The sequence below is a fragment of the Pollachius pollachius genome, assembly GCF_949987615.1.
Source record: "Pollachius pollachius genome assembly, chromosome: 3".
Taxonomy (NCBI): domain Eukaryota; kingdom Metazoa; phylum Chordata; class Actinopteri; order Gadiformes; family Gadidae; genus Pollachius; species Pollachius pollachius.
Genome location: NC_136936.1, coordinates 28336533 through 28355979, shown reverse-complemented (window position 1 = coordinate 28355979; position 19447 = coordinate 28336533). Strand labels below are relative to the sequence as shown.

The 19447-nt window shown below is 41.6% G+C and overlaps 1 protein-coding gene across 1 annotated transcript in view; it reads right to left on the bottom strand.

The window, feature by feature from the left end:
- The window catches only part of LOC307073799 (alpha-2-macroglobulin-like), a gene marked incomplete at both ends in the record, with an annotated part of 45123 nt that overhangs the window by 9308 nt on the left and 16368 nt on the right, over nucleotides 1-19447 (bottom strand). The window contains 13 exons of the mRNA XM_079733758.1: nucleotides 100-262; nucleotides 2521-2595; nucleotides 2816-2972; nucleotides 3092-3167; nucleotides 7429-7605; nucleotides 8612-8695; nucleotides 8971-9022; nucleotides 9138-9259; nucleotides 9380-9506; nucleotides 11965-12190; nucleotides 12773-12880; nucleotides 12996-13126; nucleotides 13231-13374. Of these exons, the coding sequence (XP_079589884.1) occupies nucleotides 100-262; nucleotides 2521-2595; nucleotides 2816-2972; nucleotides 3092-3167; nucleotides 7429-7605; nucleotides 8612-8695; nucleotides 8971-9022; nucleotides 9138-9259; nucleotides 9380-9506; nucleotides 11965-12190; nucleotides 12773-12880; nucleotides 12996-13126; nucleotides 13231-13374 (1642 nt within the window). The remainder of the gene's footprint in view (nucleotides 1-99; nucleotides 263-2520; nucleotides 2596-2815; nucleotides 2973-3091; nucleotides 3168-7428; nucleotides 7606-8611; nucleotides 8696-8970; nucleotides 9023-9137; nucleotides 9260-9379; nucleotides 9507-11964; nucleotides 12191-12772; nucleotides 12881-12995; nucleotides 13127-13230; nucleotides 13375-19447) is intronic.

Below are 19447 nucleotides of genomic sequence, written 5' to 3'. Positions count from 1 at the left end.
ATCCCAGCTCATCTGTTCTGCACACTTGTAAGATAACCTCATAAGGGAGATGTTAAAGTTGTTTAACGGGGGCAAAAGAGCCATTGAAAGTCCTCTGACCTTCCTGTGTGGCCACCTTGTCCAGGTGCTCCAGCAGCAAAGTCCGTGTCTCTGTGTCTCCAGCCAGGGTGAAGACGTATGCCAGCAGAGCCGTGGCGTACGTGTTGCTCTTATCTCCCAGGCTTTGCCTCAGGCAAGACATGCTTTTGTTTATCTTTGGATCCTGTAACAGTAAAGTCAAAACAATGTGACTCACTCGAACCTTCCAAATTTTCTTAAGCTGTGTTCACACCAGATGCAAAGCGAATCGACCTCTCGCATTACTCGGGCGAGTTTGATGCAGTGCTGCCCGTAACATATTCATTGGCTCTCTCTCACCAACACACTGACAATGGACTGTCCGTGATCATCCCCTCTCTCTCTTGCACGTTGTGATTCAAAACATGATCAGGTGCGGGAGGAACGATTGTTGTAAGCTATTCCTCGTGGAAAACACTGCTTGCCAAATTCATTAATCGAATCAATCCGGAGTTAATGGATTGTCTAAAGCTAATCTAGTATAGTTTCCCCAAATGTTCACAGTGGTGTTACTGGTAATGCAATGCATTGATACACATGTTCTCTCTCAGTTACCATTGAAGTAAAGAGCAGCATACTATACTGAAGCTCAGAGTCCGTCTTTTTATTATGTAGTTGTCACAAATGCAAAAAATATGAACCGAGCCAAGGATGAAAGTCACCGGCTGCATTGACAGTTGAGAGACATGACAGCAGAGGTCTGAGGGAAGAGCGACAGAGCGAAAGAGAGAACCTGCATGGAAACGTTCTGCAAGGCTAGAAAAGGGATGCGTGAGTGAAGATGCACAACTAGCAAGCTGAACTAAGTCAACTGTTAACGCTAAAGCGAATGTGAACATGGCATGTGTCGGGAACAAAGACTAATTTGACAGAACAAATGAGGACTTGGAGTCGTGTATTAAAAGAGTTGAGCTGTACCGCAAATGGTGAGGAGGATGATAAGAAAGTGCCCACACTCCTTGATGGGTGCTAAAACATATCATCCGCCACACAATTTAAAACCTCCCGCAAAGCCTGCCTCGCAGACATTCTGAAACATTGTGGACACATTAAAGAATGACCTGAGCCTAAAACCCCTCGTGATGGCTGAGAGATTTTTTTTTTAACAATAGGAATCTGTCTAAAAATGAAAGCATTTCAGAATATATAGACTCATTGCGCAGACTTGTTCTTTGAATTTGGATAATGATTTTCTGTTGCATTGTGTGACAGACTGGTATGTGGTATGCATTATCAAAACACGAAAAAGAGACTTCTTTCAGAAAACGATCTCACAGTGGAAAAATGGTGTGTTCCAGATGCCTCGGACACCAGCCTTCCAATTGCACTTTAGACGCAGCACGCAGTGACCATCTGGACCAAGCAAGCAAAGCAAGGAGTGCACATCGACTACGCCGTGTCATTCATGGTTTGTACAAACTCCAAGTCAGTTAAAGCTATGGAAAAAGACAACTTCCTCTTCGAGATTGAAACTCTTTTCATGCAACGACAAACCAAACACCACACAATACTGTTCATGAACAGAAATTTGAAATCTTGCATGGACCAAAAGAACCGGGCCACTGATTATATGGTGGATGTTGGAGAGCAAGCCTGGAGACTGCAGGGGGGTCAGAATCTGGATGTACAGCCTAAGGACAAACCTTGTCATGTCCAGATATAACCCTCATTGATGATCACATCATGAACATGACACCTGTCCCTGACAGGTGTCAGGGTGTCAGCTGACCCTTGTCCCTGAAAGGATCCCTGCTACCCTTGATGCGACTCCACAGGTGCAGAGGCGTTCTCCTGAATGGCACAGAGCACCCCGCTATTCAGCACTCCTTATGGATTCAGCAGACCTTATGGACTGCTGAATAGAATATCTGATAGGTGGTGGCCTATGTGCATTGATATGTGTGGTCTCTTTTGGTAACCTGCAAATTAAAAAGCAGTATGTTATACTGAAGCTCCAAGTCAGCCTCATAATTATGCAGCTGTCCCAAACACAACAGTCTTCGACAGAGAAAACTGCGCTGAGCTACAATATGAATTCCACACATACCAATCTACAGCTGATTGGGTAGTTGACCTATCATAACGTTGCTTGCGTCTATTTCCTTAAACTGAAATGACATAACTTGAATTAACGTAATGTGAATACAGCTTTCATGCAATAACTTGTCTGTGAACATTATTATGCCGGATTCCCATCAGATCAATTTTCTATCGGCAATGCTGTTGAAGACAACAACTCCCATGAACCCACGCTACTGGGTTTATGCTTGTTGTTGATCGACCACCAGCGGCAGAAATGAAAATCATAACTTAAAATGGAATAGATTTAATTTTAGTTGTAATGCATTATGCATATGATTAAGGTTATCTATTTAAACAGTGCTGGAAAGATTGAATACTTACAGAAGCAGACATATTGGTCTCCAACAAAGCGGCCGTCACGTACGCAGAGAGAGTGACTTCGTCTGAGACACCTCCCTGTGAAGCAAAGCAATGAAAAGCTTGACTCTGTGATCCATTTCAAATATGTGGTTGAAGTGTGTGTTTACAGTTGTACACCAAATGCACCTCCACTTTTCAAATTAAAATCTCAGACTAATCATTTTCACCAAAAACTAAGATCTGCCCCAAAGATAAAGACGCCCTATTATCCTCCTTATAGTAAAGCCAAGTCAGAGAGAAAGTTCCATGTCCGTACCTTCATTCTGTTGTTGAACAGACTGCCCAACTTTTGGAAGCAGCCGTTGTCTTGTTGTTTGCTCTCCAGCCAAGACTTGGCATCCGCTAAGACAGTTGGGTCAATGTAGATGAAAGATTTCGATTTGATGAAGGATCTCAGCACAAATGCTGTGAGCCTGATGAATGATGACAAAAGGAAGTCAGTCGCTCACCAGGATTGCAGATAATTTTTCTTACCTATGCTTCATTGACTTCAAAATTCAAATCATTCATGTCAAAGTCTAACAAATCTTACCAGGTATTCCCAGATCCAGTTCCAAACGTGCTGTAAGCTCCCTCTGAATGCTTGTAGTTCAGCTGCCTCTGGTAGCCTGTGTGCGTTTATAACTGTATTATACAATTGTGGATAATACCCATTGAGTATCACTTTATTTGAAGGTATCTGCATAGTAGTGACATGTCACTGTCATAACTATGACATGACACTGTCATAAACTAGTCATAAACGGTATAAACAAGTCATAAACGTTTGTGACTTCTGTCATTAAGTGTCATTCGTTTTTTTTTTTGACAAGTTGACATTGTTTGGTTGGCCTTGATTATGAAACGTTGACACCAGAAGTTGTGTTGGTCATGACAAGTTGACATTCAATTTGTTTAGGATGTCTTTATAATGACAACTATTAGCAGAGTTTGTCTCTTTCATGACAACTTGACAACAGAAAATGCACCTCTTGTTGTATTCATTAAATGTTGACATAATGATTATTATTATGTGCAAGGTTAAACATTATAATAAAACCTAATAAACCTCTTTCTTTCCTGAACCTTGTATGCAACGTAATTTTCAAGTTGACTATGTGGACTAGGTCCATCTTCCATTTGCGCCAGGTTGTGTCAGTGATAGACTTTTTGTAAGCCTGAGAAGACATCCTTTAATCAGGATGTTGGTGAATTTCAGTAGGGGCGCATGTAACTAGGGTGAAATTACATGTCTTTGTTTTATTGAGACTTCACCAAATACTGATTAACTGTTCAAGTAGGGCTGAACGATTTGGGGAAATCATCTAATTGCGATTATTCCTATTACCAATATTGCGTTCGCGATTTCAATTTTCTTTTTAAAGTTCCTTATGTTCTGAATTATTCACTAAACAAGCAATACATCATTCTGTAGTATGACCAACACAACATTGGAAGCAGTCAATGTATAAACTGCTCTTCCGTTAAAGCCAGGCCTATGCAGGGCTCTCAAGTCTCATGCATTGGGTGTGAGACACATGTATTTCAACCCATTAACACGCTCACACGCCACACTTTGGTTTCTCACGAGAAATTACCAGGATTACCACCAAGTTCCATCGCTATTTTTTTAGAACAGTGAAACAGGTAGAAGTCAAATGTTTTCCCCGTACGTAGTGTGACCAGACATCCTCTTCTGCCCCGACATGTTCTTTTTTTCGAGACTTAAAAATGTGTACGGGAGGAATTTCCAAAATCGTTCGGGATTTTATAAATGCCTAAAATAGGTTCACATCGAATTAACGTTGTGTTGCTTCCGGTCGTTCACAAGCTAGTTAAGCTACGCTATCATTGTTTTGTAGGGACAAACATTAACAAATATATGTTGCACATATTGAATAGAAATAAACAATGGGTCATCTGAAAGATAGAACCACACTTTACTTTACACTTTACCACAGCATAAGCATACTGAATGCAACAGATATATATTAAGCATTGGACTGAATGCCACATAAATATATTATTATGTTTTTGCACGTTTGCAACGTTCAAAAGTTCAGGGAAAATTATATTCCTCTACTGATGTTGCTTAGGCCAGTAGCCTTTTGAGGCAGTGTTGTTTCTGCATATTAGTGTTGTTTAAAAAAAATAAAGCTTGTTGTCATACATTAGTCACCATGTCTGTGGACACATTTGTATGCAGTCACATGTTACTATTACCTCCCCCCCCCCCAGTTCTGAACCCAGTTCAGAACTTGAGAGGCCTGCCTATGTGTTGAGATGAATTGATGCATGAATTAATATAACATCTTTAACAATTGAATTGTAAAAGAAAAATAAATATGAATCCTACTGATCTCGTCAGTCGTAAAAAACAAAAACAAAAAATGTTTTTTTTATCACAGCCTTTGCGATTTGCAAATCACGTTCCATTACATCGCGATGTCAGTTTGAATTCAATTAATCGTTCAGCCCTATGTTCAAGGTACATTTTGTAACCAGTTCAAACTCCAATGTCAATGTATATACCATACCTGTACTGTCGCTTTAAGAAAAATCTATGCAGCGCGAAGCTCAGTCTGTGCTAACCTAACTGAGGTGAGGGATGTTGTTGGTTTTGTCTTCATATTTGAGCATGTCATTTGTTTGGTAGAAAATGAAAATGAGTAATGTGCTTCTTAAGCTGTTAGAATTAAGGCTGTTAACATGCAGCGGCGCTCTCATTTCAACCTAAGCTTTGTAAAGGCACATTTTAAGAGTTACATTGTATACACGTTCGTCCCAAGTGCTACGGGGTTTCCCTGTGTGTTTGTTTGCTAGGAGGGGACTTCTGACCCGTGTACGGTGTAGAGATGGATTTATTGATTCGTTTCCGCGAACCAGTTCGCGTGATTCAGTTCGCCAAGGGGAGTCGTTCGCGAATCGTTCGTTCGTTCGTTCGCGAATCGTTCGTTCGTTCGTTCATTCAGTCGAGTTTCCGGTAGCGGTGAATCGAATCATACACGGTTCTGAGTCAGTCAGACTCAGCCCCTCGTTCGTTAGTTTGTTCGTTCGTTCAGTCGAGTTTCCGGTAGAATCATGGAATGAACGGCTCAGACTCAGCGCCTCCCTCGTTCTCATTCTCATACGTCAACATTACAACTTTAACAAAACGCAGCGGGATGGGGGGTGTAGTTGATTAATGGATGTTTGACATATCAGCAAAATAATAGACTTGATTTAGCAATGATGGTGGGTGTCCCGGGTGTTTTAGGCTCCCATAAACAGAACCCTGTGCAGCCAAAGACTAAATCTAGCTGCCAAAATTAACACTGCCTTCAAAACGAGAACTGGTTAATTGTGAAAAATGCACTGTCATCAGACAACGCAGTTATACGCTATTGTAATGACCTCGCCGGTGACAAACCAGGTCACTGAAAACCCGTAACCAACGGCAAAAAGCCACACTAACAACAACCGGTTACCCGGACAACCCCCCAACCCGGTCCCTTCAACGTGCAAGCCCCCACCCTCCTGTTCTTCCAAGGCCCTCCCCCAGCTGACCTGATGATTCGCCCCCCACACTGATTGACAAGAAGAATATCCAATGCATGCACAGAGAACAACTGGCATAACGGACAACGAAATACAATGCAACACACAACACACAAACTCTTTAAATGTCCAAGGGTCGCTACACTATAGACTCTAGAGTTTCTGGTATAAAGGCTGGGACGAATTTCAAATGATAAATATGTACACTTTATGTTGAAAGTATACTGTCGCGATTTCCATTGAAACGAATTGCGCGGTGAGTAGTCTTCACAACGAGAGCTGGTAGGTTGTGAAAAATGTGGTATAAAGGCTGGGACGAATTTCGAATTATAAATATGTACAATGCATCCTTTAAATACGTCCATGCAACAGATGGCCAATGTGAATAATAGATAGCTCGCTCACTAAGCCCATTTGTTTTTTCCCCATTAAACCTGTCGCTTTCTGTCTCTCATTGACTAAAATTCAACGAGAGCGTCCAAGACTCAATCCTAGAACAGCATACGATTGGCTGGCTCTCTTGAGTCGTGACGTCTCTCAGTCAGTCCCTCCTAACCACTCACACAGTGAGTGAACGAACTGTCAGCGAGTCAGCGACTAGTGGGTCTGGGAGGAGTCGACTCTGAGAACGAACGAGGCGAACGAGACGAACGAGGCGAACGAGACGAACGAGGCGAACGAGAGAGAGGAACCAGTTCAGTTCGTTCGTCTTAACGATTCGTTCATTCGAACTGATTCGTTCGCGACCGAGTCAACACTAGTACGGTGTACTAGCTGCTCAGTCACACTTTTCTTTTGGCGCAAGCCGGTATGAATGTTTTATCTGTTCTATATGTTATATCAAAGTCATATTTAAGTTTGTGGGAATGCAGCAAATTGCATTAAGTACTTTATTTTATTTATTTTCATATTATTTTGTTAAATACATATTTCTATATATTAGCGGTCTGCACTAACCTAACTGAGGAAGGGAATGCTGACCCTTGTATAGGGTCATTGATGCTCAGTGACACTTTTCTTTTGACTCATGCAGAACTAAATAAATGTGAACAGCCAGCCTCCATTGTGATCCTGTCCTTCTTCCGCACAGCGCAACCCAGCAACGCAGCTCATGCAGATCTAAATAAATGTGAACATCCACCCTCCATTGTGGTCCAGTCCTTCTTCCACACAGCCCAGACCAATTGATATGATGATATGATCAATGATATGTATTCATCTACATGTCATTGAAGCCTATTTCGTTTTCAGGGAATGACCAAACAGGGACGATTACAAACAAAATAAGACAATAAAGTTTTCAATTAAGTCTGCTGAACACATCCAAAGAGCATGAATTCTTAGGAGACTTACCACTGGTCAAGAAGTTAGTGGCCTTGGCTTTAATCTCTGAGGTGATTTGCTGTGTGTTGGTGAGGTACTCCAGGATGTAAATATTGGGCGCGAGTAAAGCCATGTTCTGCTCTCCACATCCATATGGCATGCTCAGCAGACCATCTAGATTCTTGAGGGCTCGGCCCAAGATGTCACCTGTGGGAAGTACAAGATGGGAACATGAATTATAACCAACAGAGATTTCTCTCTTAAAAAATGTTTTAACTATATCTTATAGTATATGCTTTCATCCAGAGGGGTTAATAGGTTTTTGTAGATACATGTACCGTATTTTCCGCACTATAACGCGCACCGGATTATAAGGCGCACCTTCAATGAATGACCTATTTTAGAACTTTTTTCATGAATAGGGCGCACCGGATTATAAGGCGCATAGCATAGAAGATACTGCAGTCAAACGTTTGACTGGGGATGCGTTATGCATCCACTAGATGGAGCTGTGCTAATTGTATAGCTCGTCACGCGCAACGCAACTGTGAGGACGAGTTGCTGCATTTAGCAGATATAAAACTGGAACCTTTATGACAAAAAAGTAAAACACAATTACTCAGTTCCAAACCTTAGATTTTTTAAATATCTTGCAAACGTGAATGATACAAAGTAGAGCATCGCACCCTCGAATCTTGTAGTGTGGCCAGTCTTCCGCCCGATTTCCTGGCTCTGTGATCGTATAGTGTGACCTTCCTAATAGTGGAGGAATATCTGTCGTGTGGTCTGAACCAGCCATAAAGGGAATGTCAACAAAACAGTCAGACAAAGTCAAACTTTATTAAGCGTTCTGACAACTTTGTTCATTTGTAAACACGAATTGATCCATATATAAGGCGCTCCGGATTATAAGGCGCACTGTCGTCTTTTGAGAAAATTACCGGCTTTTAAGTGCGCCTTATAGTGCGGAAAATACGGTAATCAACATTGGTAATCTGCAGACGTTGGGGTTTGAACCCAGAACCCTTTGACTGGGAGCCAAACACCACTAGGTTTCCTCTCCCCTGACTACAGCTGAACTGTTTAACGTGTGTTTAGTTCTTCTGCTTGTTCCCTGCATCAGTCCGCAGACACACACTCAGTGGTCTTCTTCCTATTGGGCATGGTTGATGTGGCAGCCCCTAACATGCTCAGTAAAAAGATCAAAGTTTACCCAGGACTGATACTGAAGCTCTGGCAGATCCTTGGATCACATACTCAGGTAGGCTGAGCTCCACCTGCTCCTGAAGACTCTCTCCTAGGTATGGAGAACATATTAATATTAATTTAATAATCAGGGAATATACATGCATACAGATACATGCAACCCCAGAAGGAAGAAATGTAAGCTACATAAAGTAATGTCATCTACTGAAGTAACAGTATTAGCTGAAAAATGTAAACATTAGCATTAACATATGTAAAATAAACACCTTAAATGTATAACTATATCAAAATTGAATGAACAGATTAAATTAATAGAAAATAATAATATATGATTATTCCACTACATAAGAAGTTCCTTTTGCTGACCTTTTGGACAGAGCAAGACGTTGTATGTCTTGGTCTGCTCTATTCCCTCTGCCTAAAAAGAAGAGGATTAGAAACATACTAGATGAGATGAATACACTCAATTCTTCCAATGTTTTCCAAATCCACCATTTCAGAAACAAACATTTCACCAACAATGTAATCTTCACCTTCACGATGAGAGAACGCATGACCACGTCGATGCGGCCTCTCTCGGGTACGTTCACAATCTTGTTGTCACACAAGGTGTGGGAACTCACTGCCTCTGCAATCATGGTCACGTTCACAGGCCCTACAGATACAAGGATACATCATGGCTTTAGCGCAACTAAAACACATGGTTCAACGGCCTACTATGTCTATGATTTATTGTGATTTCTTGAGTCTACTGTTCTGTTTCTTTAACCCTCACCAAGGGCTTCTGGGGTCATTTTCCAGCTTTGGGTCCGGCGGCCCTTGGCACACAGACAGGAGTCTTGCTGGGTCCCGGCGAGTGGTGTGAGGGTGTAGTCTGAAGAGATTACGGGGCTCACGCTCACCTGCCAATGAGAACACACATGATATAGTAAGCATGGATGGAGAAAATCAAGACTTCTGGATTCTGGATTTTTGATTTTGATTTTTGTTTATCGTAAGAAGAAAATTAGATCTTCAAATCCGTGAGTATGAAAACCTTTTAATGATCATATATATTTATTAAATACATTAATAAATATATGTGACTTATTAAATAAGTTATATTATTATTAGTGCTGTCAGTTTAACGCGTTATTAACGGCTTTAACGCAAACCAATTTTAACGCGTTAATTTTTTTATCGCGCGATTAACGCTCATTTGGCTTGGCAAATGTTGTAGTTTTTTCAACTGCTGTCTAGCAACAACTAGTCAGCTTAGAAAAACTACAACACCATACCGGATCTAGCTACACCGGAAACAAAACAACAAACACGCTGCACAAACTTGTTGGGGTAAGCAAGGATACGGAGCGGGTGAAAAGGTCCTTAAAAGTGTGTGTGTGTTTGTGTGTCACTCTGTTCGACCCTGCTGCACGAGAGTTCAAACCCAGGCTAGTAAGTCTGGGTTTGAAAACTAAACACCTTGTAAAAAAGGTTTTGCAACACTGAAAAAAGAGATTATAGCCTGAAAAAAAAAATAAAACATTTGCAAACATGATTTTGTGTTCTATTTTATCTTCTTCATCATTTTCACCAACACATTTTCAAAGTTTCAAAAATGTCACCAGCGCATTTGCAGAGTTTCAAATCTGGCACTGTTCTAAAAGTGTATTTCATTGTTTCCCGGTTTTGAAACCTTGTAAATGGGATTCTGCAAACAGGTGTTCATACATTGAGAAATAAGTTTTGAAAGGTTGAATATTTATTTTGAAAAACTTGTAAAGGTGTAAATTTACACCATTGCAATGTATTTTTTCAGAAATGACTTTTCAGCACTGACTTTTCAGAGATTTGACCACACAGGCGCAAGCTTTGAGTCATGTGATTATTGGCAGTGTTCTGTCGCGCATTCGTTTTGAAACTCCCTGACAGTCAAAGGTTTGAAATCGTTGATCTGCAAAAAGGAAAAAAAAAAACGTTCCTGGGGGCGGGACCATTTGGCTCTAAACCTATTGGTTGCTCTCTGCTGACGTACATTCCAATCACGTGTGCCGTTGACCGGGCTGTGCGTGATTGACAGTGCTCTGCCGATGACAAGAATAACAAGCGACCTGCGTGGTTGATTTTGTTTTCCATTTTCTGGAACCATGGCTGGGTACGGAAACCGTAAAGGGACACCGGGGAAAATAAATGAAAAAATAACGTTTCTCGTGAGCACGAGAAAGTAACTGGTGAGCACGAGAAAGTATCTCATGAGCACGGGGAACTATCGTGCGCATATCACTGGTAGTGTGTGTGTGTGTGTGTGTGTGTGTGTGTGTGTGTGCGTGTGTGTCTGTGTGGGGTGGACGAGCGAGCAATAGCGTGCGTGTCAGTTTAGTGAAGTAATGAACGAGTCCGGTTGTGTGTAAGAATCAAGTACCCAGCCTGTCAAGAATCGGTGGCCAACCTTATTCCGACCTATAAGCAGACCCACTTTCTCTGAAAAGTCAGTGCTGAAAAGTCAGTTCTGAAAAAATACATTGCAATGGTGTAAATTTACACCTTTACAAGTTTTTAAAAATAAATATTCAACCTTTCAAAACTTATTTCTCAATGTATGAACACCTGTTTGCAGAATCCCATTTACAAGGTTTCAAAACCGGGAAACAATGAAATACACTGTTAGAACAGTGTCAGATTTCAAACTCTGCAAATGGCCCTGGTGACATTTTTGAAACTTTGAAAATGTGTTGGTGAAAATGATGAAGAAGATAAAATAGAACACAAAATCATGTTTGCAGATGTTTTAATTGTTTTTTCAGGCTATAATCACTTTTTTCATTGTTGCAAAACCTTTTTTACAAGGTGTTGAGTTTGCAAACCCAGACTTACAAGCCTTTGAAACTTTTTTTTTCAGGTTTGAATTACGGCAGGATACTGGCTCCATACACCTGGGCTGTACCACTTGGGGAGGGGCCGCTCAGTTACTCCCCTCTAGACAAAATCGACTTGGTTGCAACGTTGACAGTTTGTTGAGTGCGTGAGAGGTAGCGGGCGCACAGCTCAGGCTGCCGGACGGCGCTGCAAGGAACTTTTATAAGCGCAATATTGTTATCCCGCAACGGGAAACAGCCCAACGGGAATTCTCCCGACTCTCCCGATTACCACCACCAATGTGTGATTAATCGCGAGTTAACTATGACATTAATGTGATTAATCGTGATTAAATATTTTAATCACTTAACAGCACTAATTATTATATACGAATAATATAACTTATAGAATTACTTCCTGAATGTTCACATTACAATAAGATTAATTACATATTTCAGGGGGTAGTCTATGAAAGTAACTTACAATAAAGAAGGTTAAAGTAAGTAAGAAATGTTGTTGGAGTACCATTATACAGCTGTTTTGATAGTTGAAGACGGTCGCCTTCAGCTCCAGGTTCTCCCCTCGGATGATAGAGTAGGGGAGACTGAGTTCCAGGAAGAAGGGCTGGAAAACGACCAGCTCTTTGGGCGGGGCCAGGCCAAAACCCTGCTCTGACAGGCAGAAAGCCTCAGTCTCCCAGGTGGTGATGGTGTCCGGGACGGTGACAGGCACCTCCTCCAGACCTGACTTTCTGGAGAGACAGGCAGACAGACAGACAGAACACACATTACCTGCCTAGCCTATTAAAAGCCACATAAAATGATAATGAACTTGTCCTACAGTGATATTATTATTATTCCCCTATTCATCATTATGTATGCTAATGCATGAGAACAACAACAAAAATACTAACTAAAAATTAAATCAAAGAAATCATTGAAATCTAACATGTTTGTCTGATTACTTGGCTAGTTGGGACCACATGTGGAGAGGCCTTTCAACCAATGCCTTGCTATAACCTGCAAAAAGCTGACACCCAGCCGATGGTAAGAGTGTTCAGAGGACATTCCACCAATGGTTTGTTCTGTACTCATGACCTTTTTACTTGGAAATACATCATGATAGATACATGGCCTACATATATTATACTTAATATATTTATCCAATTAATATTTTTCATTATTATATCATACATAATAATATAGACCTATGATATGTTAATATGCACTGCATGATATAGCAGTTTGATCAATTCTGAACTATCCTTTTGGTAAAATTACACATTAATTAGTCATATCTACATCTCTGAGGGATTTTTGGATATAAAGCTCACCCCACTTTGACCATGTCCCACAACCAGGTTTCAGGAAAGAAAGTGCGGACAGTTTCAATGATTGGAGGAGAGGCGGGAAGATTGCCGCCACCGCCGCCACTGCCGCCACTGCTATGGTACATACGTTGTGGTCCCATATATCCGAGCCTTTCATGTTCATAATAAACTAATTCAGGTAAAAAAAGTGGGAAGTGTATGTTATTTTTAAGTATCCTGTGTTCATCAACATGTTTGCATAGGATAAGAGAGTTCTGGAAAAGTCTCACCCTGGCCAAAGTAGTAGTTTCTTCCATGGTATGTGAGACAGGAAGGCGATTTGAGAATCATATTTGTGAACATCTTCAGCCCCACTCCCTAGATTAATAAATACATGTGTTGTAGTTTTAATAGTTGACCTTATTAGTTCCACTCATAGGAAACATTAAAGTGGTAAATGAAAAGATATACTTCGGCCTTACCTGGAATACCGAGTACGCATTGCTGTCTTCGCGGCCTGGATATGGCCATATAGATCTTTTGGGTCTCACTCGCAAACAAGTGTCAGGATCATTGACTTCATATGGATATATGCTTGCTCTCTGCGCTGGCAACAACTTCAATATCTGCAAAACATGTAAAATACAAAGTGAAAAAACCGAATAATTCCTGAAATAGACGATTGAACCTATTGCTTGATTGAAGACGCATGCATCAAATTTCTGTACAGAATTCAGTTATAAATATATTAATAATAATAGAGAAATCCAACATAAATGTCTGGTCGATGCTATTTTGTATAACCATAATCACAAATTTGTGATGAGATCCATCAGTAAGACCGTATCAACAATGTTCCACCTCTACAATAAAGAAGCGTCCCGCGAAATGAACATCATGGTTGACAACACCTGGCACTGAAACTTGACAGAACACTGTCATTCAGATAACCTCCCGTGCCGTGCTGATAAGGCGTCTAGCCGGCACCACATGGGGTGCCTCCACACAGACGCTGCGCATTTCCACTGAGGCCCTTGTGTTCTCAAGTGCAGAATACTTTGCCCCGGTCTGGTGCCGTAGCCCCCACGTCCACAAACTGGACACTGCCCTTAAGACAGCCCTACGAACTGTCTCCGGATGCCTACGAGCCACTCCAACCAACCATCTGCCCGTCCTCGGAGCAATCGGCCCTGCAAAAGACAGGCAAGAAGGAGCCGTGCTGGCTCTTGCCCGAAAGGCACAGGCGAGTGAATCCCACCTCCTCCACAAAACCACCACCGAGACACCACAGCGAATGCGCCTCAAGTCCCGGCGCCCCTTTGCCATACATGCCCAAGAACTGTTCAGGAAAATACCAGCCGACACCTGCAAGGCTGCCTGGGTCAAAGCGACATGGAGGGAGCAGTGGACGGCAGAACCATCTCGGCTACACCATTACATCAAAGATCGCACAGACGTTCCTGGCCAGCACCTACCCCGAAAGCAGTGGACAACCCTCAACCGCCTGAGGACAGGTGTGGGACGCTTCGGGGCAACAATGCTGAAGTGGGGCATCAAAGACAGTGCCCAATGCGAGTGTGGAGACCAAGGGCGTAGGAACCGGGGGGGACGGAGGGGACGTGTCCCCTCCAATATCGGAGACAGGCGCATTTGTCCCACCTAAAAATTATACCGGATCTGTCAGGTTTCCGATATGTGTCCCCCCCAATGTTAAACTCATTCCTACGCCCCTGGTGGAGACCCAATACAAACTGTGAAACACATCCTAACCAGCTGCCCTAAACACCGGCCCCCGAACGGCGAGTGTTGTCTAATTGACCTTGATCATAGGACGCTGGACTGGCTTGCCTCAACAGAATTGAAGGTCTAAGGACAAACGACAGAAGAAGATCCATCAAAGTCTCTATAACTTTTTGCTATTTAGTCACTTTTATCCAAAGCCACTATCTAGCACGGAATTATATATTTTCTAGCTACACGGATGGCACTGGGATTCAATCCCACCACCTATCAGCTCGGAGCCAGCATAGCTTTTGTAGTAGCAGAAGCACTAGCCAAACTAGAATGAGTTTCGTCCTAATGAACTGGAGAGTGTGGTTGCTAAAATGCTAACATCAGTGCTAACGTCAACACTAACGTCAGCGCTAACGTCAACACTAGTATCACCACTGCCGGAACATCGTAAAAAGTAGTCCAATTTGGCGTGTTAAATCGCCCAATCTGGCAACATTGCCTGCAAGTCCTCAGCGCAGTAACCTAGCGAAAATTGACCAAGTTACGATGTCTGAAGTCGTTGAAGTGTCAGAGAATGAGGACGCCGGAGCCGTTTTCAGCATTTATTTATTTATTTTAAATACTGAAGAAGCGTAATATTAAAAAAAAAAAAAGTTGAATGAGTTGAAAAACGCAGAGAGATAGCCATCATGTCGTTAAAGTGCTGGACGTTTTGATAGTTGGATGGTTTCTGTAGCTGAAAGTATGCAGGAGCAATTAACTGCACAATAAAAACAAAACAGTAGATGTGCTTGCAGTAGCAACCACACTAATTAGGCCTACCATCCATGAAGGGGATATTTTTTAAGCACTGCATGCTTTAAGTGTGTGACAAAGCGTGTGCAGAAAAAAAGCAACCATTGGCAATTGTTGGCAGAAATAAACTGGGTCATTAGGTTGATTATCTAGCCACAACGAGACCAGCTCATAGAGAATCAAAGACTTTGTAGCTTTATCTCTTGCTGTGGTTGAGAGTACAGATGCTCTAGATACTGCTCAGTTTTCGGTTTTCGACAGCGGGTTGGATTCATCTGTTATGGAATAGCTACCGGATGTTTACACAATGCATCAAACAACAACCAGAAAGGACATTTTTCGAGAAGTGGAAAAATGTGTCAGACATGAAGTTCACCTTTGCAAAAACGAATTGGACTTATGACAAACTGGGCACAGTTTGTCATACAGATGTACGATGCGGTGAAGCTCTTAAAACCAAATTTCCCTAGAGGGGGATTAAATGCAACAGGCCAACTTTGGACGCTATCAATCCAGCCAAACAATAAAGAACAAATTTCCTAACAACCCTTTTCTGGTGCACATCTTTTGCCAAGAAATTAAACACATGTCGTAGCAAGTTTGCAAGACTATTTGTTTATACTGACTTCAAGAGGCAAAAAATTGACTTTCAACCTTTAGCTAATCTTTCTTCCACTTACACACGTGGACAAAATTGTTGGTACCCCTCTGTTAATGAAAGAAAAACCCACAATGGTCACTGAAATAACTTGAAACTGACAAAAGTAATAATAAATAAAAATTTACTGAAAATTAACCAATGAAAATCAGACATTGCTTTTGAATTGTGGTTCAACAGAATCATTTTAAAAAAACAAACTAATTAAACAGGCCTGGACAAAAATGATGGTACCCTTAACTTAATATTTTGTTACACAACCTTTTGAGGCAATCACTGCAATCAAACGATTTTTGTAACTGTCAATGAGACTTTTGCACCTGTCAACAGGTATTTTGGCCCACTCTTCATTAGCAAACTGCTCCAGTTGTCTCAGGTTTGAAGGGTGCCTTCTCCAGATGGCATGTTTCAGCTCCTTCCACAGATGTTCAATAGGATTTAGATCAGGGCTCATAGAAGGCCACTTCAGAATAGTCCAATGTCTTGCTCTTAGCCATTCTTGGGTGTTTTTAGCTGTGTGTTTTGGGTCATTATCTTGTTGGAGGACCCATGACCTGCGACTGAGACCAAGCTTTCTGACACTAGGCAGCACATTTCTCTCCAGAATGCCTTGATAGTCTTGAGATTTCATTGTACCCTGCACAGATTCAAGACACCCTGTGCCAGATGCAGCAAAGCAGCCCCAGAACATAACTGAGCCTCCTCCATGTTTCACAGTAGGGACAGTGTTCTTTTCTTGGTATGCTTCATTTTTGCGTCTGTGAACATAGAGCTGATGTGCCTTGCCAAAAAGCTCCAGTTTTGTCTCATCTGTCCATAGGACATTCTCCCAGAAGCTTTGTGGCTTGTCAATATGCATTTTGGCAAATTCCAGTCTCGCTTTTTTATGATTTGCTTTCAACAGTGGTGTCCTCCTTGGTCGTCTCCCATGAAGTCCACTTTGGCTCAAACAACGACGGATGGTGCGATCTGACACTGATGTACCTTGACCTTGGAGTTCACCTTTAATTTCTTTGGAAGTTGTTCTGGGCTCTTTGGTTACCATTCTTATTATCCGTCTCTTCATTTTGTTATCAATTTTCCTCCTGCGGCCACGTCCAGGGAGGTTGGCTACAGTCCCATAGACCTTAAACTTTTGAATAATATGTGCAACTGTAGTCACAGGAACATCAAGCTGCTTGGAGATGGTCTTATAGCCTTTACCTTTTACATGCTTGTCTATAATTTTCTTTCTAATCTCCTGAGACAACTCTCTCCTTCGCTTCCTGTGGTCCATGTTCAGTGTGGTACACACCATGTCACCAAACAGCACAGTGACTACTTTTCACCCTTTAAATAGGCAGACTGACTGACTACAAGTTTGAAGACACCTGTGATGCTAATTAGAGGACACACCTTAGTTTAACATTTCCCTATGGTCAAATTATTTTCAATCTTTTCTAGGGGTACCATCATTTTTGTCCAGGCCTGTTTCATTAGTTTGTTTTTTAAAATGATTCTGTTGAACCACAATTTAAAAGCAATGTCTGATTTTCATTGGTTAATTTTCAGTAAATCTTTATTTATTATTACTTTTGTCAGTTTCAAGTTATTTCAGTGACCATTATGGGTTTTTCTTTCATTAACAGAGGGGTACCAACAATTTTGTCCACGTGTGTATGTGGTGCTCATAGTAAGTAAGTAAGATTTTATTTATGTAGCACCTTTTTGATGAAAGAATTGCAGCTCAAAGTGCTCTACATAAAATCAGAAAAAAGGAAATAAATAATGAAAATAAAGGAAATTGTCAAAACCGAATGATCTTAATTACAGTAAAAACAAAAGATGATTAAAAAACAAGCAGTATGAAATGGTAAAAACAGGGAGTAAGAGCGTACATGGATTAAGAGAGAAAAATGCAGATAAAGGACATACTGGTCAAAAGAAACTGTAAAAACATTTGAATATTTAGTCTTCCTGATATCTCATTTAAATGTTTGTGTATAGAGATAGGTTTTAAGCAGACTTTTTTATATGTCTAGCAAGTTAGCTTACCTGCTGTTTTTGGGCAGTGTGATTCATAGTTTTGGGGCGTAGTTGGCAAAGGCTGCATCACCGATCTTCTTTTTACTCTTTCTGGGAGCCTCTAACAACCCAGCAGCTGATGACCGCAGCATTCTTTTTTGCGTTCATACAAAGCCCCCTGTCCATTTAGGGCTTTATATGTAAGGAGGAGGACAATACAGTCAATTCTAAACATTACAGGCAGTCCATGTAGAGTAGCAATGAACAATGGACTAATGTACTCTCTTCTTTTGGTGTTGGTTAACAATCGAGCTGCAGAGTTTTAGATGAGCTGAAGTCTCTGTGATTTTCTTAGGGAGACCTGTGAGGAGTGCATTACAGTAGTCTAACCGGCTAGAAATTAAGGCATTAATTAGCTTCCCAGCATCATTTTGGTTTATTAATGGTCGCTATGTTTCTGAGATGAAAGAATTAAAATGGATATTCAGGTCTCCGTTTAGGATAACCTTGTCACATCTGGTACACATAATGAAATCAGCTCAGATAACTCCTCTATCAATATTGGTGAGTATCTTGGTGGCCGATATATCAAGACCAATACAGTACAATTTGGTTTTGAGCTCATTGCAAGATATTCCATGGACAGGAAATCACCTAGTTCTGTGATTCTTAACATTAGTTGTGAGGAAAGCACAGCTGCAACCCCTCCTCCTCTTCTGTTTTTTCTGGGTAGTTGATGAAAACTATAATCGGGAGGACAGGTCTCTATCATTGTTGCTGTTGCTGTCTTTGTTCAGCCATGTTTCAACTAAGCAGATGCAATCTTAGTTGTGTTCTTTAATCAGATCTGTTAAGCTTATTTGATAATATGAATAGCAAAGCCATGTTAATTTGCCTACGCAGTGATGTCATATTCAAACATGTGTGCCTGCATGCACTGGGATGCTATTGTGCGCATGCACTGAATAAACGGTCTAGTGAGTTCCCAGACCAAAGAGACGATGGCGGTCTGTCCTTTTTAGTGATCTGACATTGAGGAGAGCAAATTTGATCGGTTGTACTTGGACATTGATAACTTTGAGGTTATCAATGTCCATGCGCCCCAGGAGAGGAGTAGCAGCAGAGGCCTTAGAGGGGGCTGGAGGTGAGGGCTGTTGGTTGCTGTAGGTTTACAGGTTATCGGAGGTGACAGCCGGGATCGCATTTTCCTTGGGGCGCTGGATCTGGATGGCTCTCTGGTGGGAGGTCCGTGGCGTGAGGGGCTGATACAGCAGGAGAAACGCTTTCTCTGCCCTTGAGTGGTGTTCCACCTCGGATGTTGGTGTCGCAGCCATCTCCAGGCTTTCCTCGAAATCATGAACAGTGAGGGGGGCATACCGGTTAACCAGCTGCAGGGTCCCGTCATCTTTGGCCAAGGGATCAAGTCATTTTGCTGCATGTATCCAGGAAGGAGTGCAAGGCTCTGTCTTCTCCTCATGTGGATCTGGAATCTCCGCAATATCAAGCCG